The sequence below is a fragment of the Hakea prostrata genome, chromosome 2 (genome assembly GCF_041222555.1).
Source record: "Hakea prostrata isolate BN-2017 chromosome 2, UWA_Hpros_2, whole genome shotgun sequence".
NCBI classification, from domain to species: domain Eukaryota; kingdom Viridiplantae; phylum Streptophyta; class Magnoliopsida; order Proteales; family Proteaceae; genus Hakea; species Hakea prostrata.
Genome location: NC_142601.1, coordinates 60,129,819 through 60,137,278, shown reverse-complemented (window position 1 = coordinate 60,137,278; position 7,460 = coordinate 60,129,819). Strand labels below are relative to the sequence as shown.

Sequence of the window (7,460 nt, the reverse complement as noted above, 5' to 3'; positions counted from 1 at the left end):
AGTGGGAGGGAAGAAGGAGAGGTCGCAGGAAAGGGTTTGGGAGGAAAAAAGGTTGTTCCAGGCTTTCGACAGAGGGGGGTGGGAGAGGTTGCGATAGCAGAGGTCGGAGAATGAGGGGGTGGAGTCGGTAGAGGACAGGAAGGAGGGGGAGCGGTGGCGGAAGGTGGGGAGAGGGACGGCGGGGCGGAGAGGATAACCGGAGGGGGAGGTTTAGAAGTCATCAAAGGCATAGAAGTCATCGGAGGATTACCGGAGGGGGAGGGGGAGAAGTCATGATTTTACACGCTTTCTTCACATTTTTCTTTGAACCACTTCTAGAATTTGATCTTTGTTACCTTTGAAAGTTTGTCCCTTCCTTCACAATCTTCTACTTTGGAGATCTAACATTGCTATAGAGCTATCTTTTTTACTGTGCAGAACTTGATCTTTGTTAACCATGGAGATTTGCCCCTTAACATCTTCCCTTCGGAGATCTAACCTTGCAAAAGATTTGTCATTTGACCTTTGCAGAACATGATCTCTATTACCTTAGGAGATTGTCACTTATCTTGACAAATTTTCCCCTACCTTTGGAGATTGTCCCTTGGCAAACTTTCCCTTTAAAGATCTAACATTGCTACAAATCAAAAGTTTCACTTTGGCTGTTTTACCCTAGCAATTGTTACCCCAAAAGTATATTTTCCCTCAGATTTGCACAGAAATTTAGTCTTCTTAACATTTGAAGATTCTACCTTTTTTCTTGGGCGTTCTTCCTTGGAGACATAAAGTTGCAGTAAAGATGAGGACAAAGCAAATGAAAGTCTATAAGGCAGACGTAATCTATAAGTTTGAAGATCAAATTGCAGATGTTTACCTGGACAGATGTTTTATACTCTTTTGGTCAAGTTGGACATGTGTGATATCCATGCCTCAACTTGAGGGGGAGTGTTGGATTCTATTAGGAGTCTAATAAGAGTTTGTATAGGAGTTAAATTAGAGTTTGCATTCATGTAAACTTCTATTCCTTGTAATAGTCTACTTTCCACTTTATTATAAATAGAGGGTTTGAGATCATTGATCAATAAGCCATTCTACTACAATCGTTTATTTCAACAGAAATAAAGTGTGACCTATCTCTTAACAGATACACTCAAGTCATATGAGAATGGTCATCAACAAAACTAACAAAATAGCTAAAACCTAATATGTTTCTGACATGACAAGGATCCCAAATGTCACAGTGAACCAATGGAAAAAGATATGGCTACGAGGTGTGCTACAAGCAGGAAAAGAAAACCTGTGAAATTTCCCAATTCACATGCTTCACATTGCAAAGAAGAAACAAAATGGTAGACCTGTAAGCTAGAACCGGCTAAAGAAGGATGTCCAAAATGGCATTAATAAGCAGTCAAAACATGGTTTTGAAACCTACATCTTAAACAACAATGAATGACTTCCATCAAATGGTGATTCTTCCTCTTAGCTACACCATTCTGTTGTGCATAAATAGTAGAGGATTTGTGGAGAATGCCATTAGAATTCATAAACATATTAAAGGGAGTTGAAAAAAGTCTTTCGCATTATTGCTACAAAGATTCTTAACAATAATACCAAACTAAGTATGAATGTCAACAATAAAGTGACAAAAGATATTAAATAATTCAAAATGACTTTTCATCAAATAAATCTAGGTCACCTTGGAACAATCATCCTCAAGTGTAACAATGTATTGAAAACCCAAAGTAGAGACAAGCAGACATGGACCTTGACGAAATAGGAATTGAAGTGTTTTATTCTTGTGTGTATTATTCAGAACTTTACAATCAATATATACACAGCTGCTATCTATAAAATAGGAAAGAATATCCTACCTAGAAGATTAGAATAAATGAGAAATCTACCTAGAATAGAAGATTACAATAAATGAGAAATCTACCTAGAATAGAAGATTACAATAAATGAGAAATCTACTTAGAATAGAAGATTACAATAAATGAGAAATCTACCTAGAATAGAAGATTGCAATAAATGAGTAATCTACCTAGAATAGAAAAATACAATAAGAAAAATACCTAAAATAGAATATTACAATCTGATCTACTTAGATTAAAGATACTAATAAAATATTATAATATGATTCTAAGATTTTCCACACTCCCCCTCAAGCTGGTGAATAGGCATTCTCCATTCCCAGCTTGGATATGCATTTTTGAAAGGCTGAGCTGTTCAATCCTTTAGTAAGTACATCAGCAAGTTGACTATGTGTAGACACATACGACGTACAAATCAATCCACTATCCAGCTTCTCTTTGATGAAGTGTCTGTCAATCTCAATGTGCTTGGTTCGGTCATGTTGAACAGGGTTATGTGCTATACTGATTGCCAATTTGTTGTCACAGTAGAGTCTCATTGGTCCACCCCATTCAACCTTTAGGTCTTCTAAGATAATCTTCAACCAAAGTAATTCACATATTCCTTGAGCCATTGCACGAAATTCGGCTTCTGCACTTGACCGGGCCACAACATTCTGCTTCTTGCTCCTCCATGTCATAAGATTGCCACCAAGAAAGGTGCAATATCCTGTGGTTAACCTTCTATCTACTACTGACCCTGCATAATCAACATCAGTGTATGCTTCTAGTATCATTCCTTTATTCCTTCTAAATAAAAGGCCTCTCCCTGGCGTCCCTTTTAAATATTGTAGCACACAGTGAGCTGCATGCAGGTGAATTTCCTTTGGACTGTGCATGAGTTGGTTGATTACACTAACTGCATATGCTATGTCGGGTCTTGTGTGAGACAAGTAGATTAGTCTCCTACTAGTCTTTGGTACATCTCTCGGTCCACAACAACATCTTCTTTTGCATTCCCAAGTTTATTGTTGGGATCTATTGGAGTGCTTGCTGGTTTACACGCGGCCATTCCTGTTTCTTTAAGGAGATCAGTGATATACTTTTGTTGAGAGATGAAAAGGCCTTGTTACGAGTGAGCAACTTCAATGCCAAGGATGTATTTTAATCTTCCTAAAGCCTTGATCTCAAATTCCTTAGCCAAGCATTGAGTCAAATTTTGTTTCTCTTTTTCTTCATTTCCTGTCATTATAATGTCATTAACATACACAAGTAGTGCCGTGACTCCCCCTGATGATGAGTGCTTGATGAACAATGTATGGTCTCCTTGACTTTGCTTGTAACCCATACTAATCATGACTTTAGTAAATCTTCCAAACCATTCCCGCGGTGATTGTTTGAGTCCATATAAGGCCTTTTTTAACTTGCATACAGTGCAGCTAAATCATTCTCATAACCCGGTGGAACCTCCATGTAAATTTCTTCCTTTAGTTCACCATGCAAGAATGCATTTTTAACATCAAACTGTTGCAAGTCCCAACCATAATTTGCCGCCAAGGATAGTAAGATTCTGACAGTATTCATTTTTGCAACTGGAGCAAATGTTTCAAGGTAGTCAATCCCGTAAGTCTGGGTGTAGCCCTTGGCTATCAACCTTGCTTTGTACCTTTCTAAAGATCCATCTGCTCGATACTTCAATGTATAGACCCATTTGCACCCCACAGGTTTCTTTCCTTCTGGTAACCTTACAAGTTCCCAAGTTCCATTGCTTTCTAATGCTTCCATCTCCACATTCATAGCTTGCTTCCACTCCTTATTGGATAAGCCTCAGATAAGTTGTTAGGAATGGCAATAGTGTTTAAACTTACCAGAAAGGCTCTATGAGATGGGGAAAAATGTTTAAAGGACAAGAATTGGGCAAGAGGGTACATGGGTTTCGTTGTGCATTCTCTAGTGCCTTTCCTAATGGCAATAGGAAGGTCTAGTTCATTACTATCTGTGGGCACATCAGATTTGGTTTGTAGTGAAGGATTAGTCATTTGTACCTCATTTCCAGAATTTGGATTGGAGTCTTGAACTTGCATTGATTCTGGAACAAGATTCTTCTTCCTTGAGAACACCTTTCCTTTGCCAAATCTCACATGCTCAATATCAGAAGTAGGCTCTTTCATTTCAAAGTTTGACATATGTTCATGTTGTTCACAGTTTGACACAGGTGAGTTTGACACAAGTTTAGGTTGTTCACAGTTTGACTCAGGTGACATAGTAAAGTATTTGGGAGTGAACTCTAAGTCAAGTAAGGAATTCTCATTCTTATCTTCCATTATTGAATGCTCCCCCTGAAGATGAGATGTGGAAAAATAAGACTTATGTTCATGAAAAGTGACATCAATGGAAACATAGAACCTTTTTTAAGGAGGGTGATATCACTTATAGCCCTTTTGAGTGGAGGAATATCCTATAAATAAACATTTGAGTGCTCTAGGATCTAATTTACTCCGATGTGGTCCATGAATATGAACAAATGAGACACACCCAAAAATTCGAGGAACAAGGTTATTTGTCGTTTGTAGGTTTGAGTAGAACTGGGAAAGGACATCCATTGGACTTTTGAATCCTAAGACTCTCGAAGGCATCCGATTTATGAGATGAGTTGCTGTGAGGACTGCTTCCCCCCAAAATGACTTAGGCACATTATGTTGGAATAGGGAGGCTCTAGTTACATCAAGAAGGTGGCCATTTTTCCGTTCAACTACTTCGTTTTGTTGTGGGGTATCAACGCACGATGACTCATGTATAATTCCCTCCCTTTGAAAGAATGGAGTTAGAATTTGATTGAAATAGTCTCTGGCATTATTAGATCTAAATCTTTTTATACTAACTCCAAATTGGTTTTTAACCATAGAATGGAAGTTGGGAAGAATACAACTAAAGTCGGATTTGTTTTTTAGTAGAAAAATCCATGAGACACAAGTGCAATCATCAATGAATGACACGAACCACCTAGCCCCAGACACATTAGGAACTCTAGAAGGACCCCAAATATCACTATAAATGAGATAAAAGGGGATGGAACTTCTTTTCTTGCTTAAAGGAAGTGGTGCACACTTGTGTTTAGCAAGCTCACACACATCACAATGAAACTCATCAACATGTATGCCTTGAAACAAAGAAGGAAACAAAAGACTGATTACCCTAAAGGAAGGATGTCCAAGTCTATAATGGTAAAGCCAGATTTTTTCTTTATTGGTTTGAGAAGGACTACCATTAGTAGCATGTGATTGGCTTGGTGCCTCAAGGTAGTAGAGTCCATGCCTTTCTCTAGCATGTCCAATCGTCATCCCCGAATCCTTGTCCTGAAATACACAATGACTATGGTGAAAGACTACATTACAATGTAAATATTGCGTGAGTTTCTTCACAGAAACGAGATTTGTAGATAGTCTAGGAACATGTAGGACATTTTTCAAGGTGAGGGAGGAGTTGAGCTCAATATTTCCAGTTCCAGCCACAATAGTTAATGAGCCATCAGCAGTAGCTATCTTCCTACTACTTGGACAGGGAGAATATGTGGTGAAAAGATTTGGTGAGTGTGTCATGTGGTCAGTTGCACCTGAATCTATGATCCAGGGGCTTGAAAGAGAATTACTAAAGACATTTAATCCAATAAAAAGTGGAAACTCACCTGAATATGCCAAAGAACATGTACCTGGTTTTTTGTTAAGGTTGCTCAAAAGAGTTTTTATACGTTCTATGTCCTCCTGATTAAGGCTAGCAACCTCTTTATTAGTGGCTTCAGGTTGTTGTGCAGATGTAACATGCGCCTGACCATTATTTCCAGATTGCTCTCCTTTGTGCCCCCACTCTCGGCTAGGAGGTTTACCATAAAGTTTCTAGCATCTTTCCCGTGTGTGACAAGCTTTCTTGCAATAGGTACACAATAGTTTGTCTCTGTTTTGCTGTTTGGATTGCCCAGTTTTTCCACTTTCAGCAGCAAATGCCTTGTCGGTTGCGGGAGTTGAATACTCTCCTCCTTGAGATACCATTGCTGAACTATCAACACTTGTAGGCTCTAACATCAGTCCTCTTTTGCTCTCTTCCCCTCGAACCAATGCTACAACTTCATTAAAACACGTCACATCTAGTTTTCCAAGAATCTGAACCCTTATTTGGTCAAACTCAGGATTTAACCCAACCAAAAAATCATAGACTCTATCTTGCTCAATATACTGCTTTACTACTGCAGCATCCTCAGAGCACTTCGTCTTGATGACTCGGTAATGATCCAACTCTTGCCACAAAGCTTTCAGCTGGTTGGTATATTCTGTAACTGTTTTATTTCCTTGTTTGGCTGCTACTGTTTTAACCTTGACCTCACAGACTTGGGCTGCATCTCTCGCCTTAGAATACGTTTGTTGGATAGCCTCCCAGATGTCTTTGGCAGTTGCCAAGAACATGCCTGTATCACTGATTTCTGGAATCATAGAATTCCACATCCATGCCATAATCATAGAATCTTCTTCGTCCCATGCTTCATATTTTGGATCTCCTGGTTTTGGTCCATCTCCAATCAGGTGGCTCATCTTTCCTTTGCCCTTTAGAATGGTCCGAATGAGTTGAGACCATTTTAAATAATTTCTTCCATCGAGCCTGGTGGCAGATTGAATATTCTGCAGATTTTTTATTGTCTAATCAAATGTAGTCCCGGAAGTAACCTCTCTTGGTTCTGACATACTCTTTGTAGGTGCTTAAAAATAGTATGTGAAACAGTAACCAAAGATGCAATAGAACGGCAGACAAGACGGAGAAAGAAAAAAATCTATTTTTCAGGTAAGGAAAAAAAAACAGAACAGAGCTGAATAAAGAATGGCGATAAGGGCCAAAGGAAGAATAATCTCTGTGTGGCGGAAACACCAGAGATTAAAGGCAATGAAGGCCTGAAAGCTGAACAGCAATCCCAAGATTGGTTGGCTCTGACACCATGACGAAATAGGAATTGAAGTGTTTTATTCTTGTGTGTATTATTCAGAACTTTACAATCAATATATACACAGCTGTTATCTATGAAATAGGAAAGAATATCCTACCTAGAAGATTAGAATAAATGAGAAATCTACCTAGAATAGATACCTAGAATAGAAGATTGCAATAAATGAGTAATCTACCTAGAATAGAAAAATACAATAAGAAAAATACCCGTAATAGAATATTACAATCTGATCTACTTAGATTAAAGATACTAATAAAATATTATGATATGATTCTAAGATTTTCCACAGACCCCAAACATTCGAGAAAGGAAAAAGCTGGTCTTAACACAAGGAGGATAGCTCACACAGTGAAGCTTCCTAAACTAACACGCCTTATTAGGTAAACTAGAAATATTTTTAAAGCAACTACCTAAGACCTTTAACTTTGCAAAGAATGATGGCTCAATTGACAACAAATTTGGTGAGGAAAAGAAATGCTCAAACATGCCATAGAGGAGGGACCTTTGAACAAGTATAACTCCCCAAACTCACAACCTATACCAATTGTCTTCATGTTGTAAGATCCAGAAAGAGACCAAAGCCAAAAAAAGAAGGTGACAGAACAATTGTAAGAGGTAGTAAGTTTATGAATAGATAATAA

At 38.4% G+C, this 7,460-nt stretch overlaps 1 protein-coding gene across 1 annotated transcript; it reads right to left on the bottom strand.

Moving 5' to 3' along the window:
- Window positions 1–5,722: 5,722 nt before the first annotated feature.
- Window positions 5,723–6,412, bottom strand: LOC149025374 (uncharacterized). Its single transcript, XM_089143570.1, has one exon. It carries the CDS (start codon window positions 6,410–6,412, stop codon window positions 5,723–5,725), a length of 690 nt encoding a protein of 229 aa, XP_088999696.1.
- Between the last annotated feature and the right edge of the window lie 1,048 nt (window positions 6,413–7,460).

Coding starts and splice junctions, on each gene's coding strand:
- LOC149025374 (XM_089143570.1), bottom strand. CDS start 6,412: ATGAGCCACCTGATTGGAGATGGACCAAAACCAGGAGATCCAAAATAT.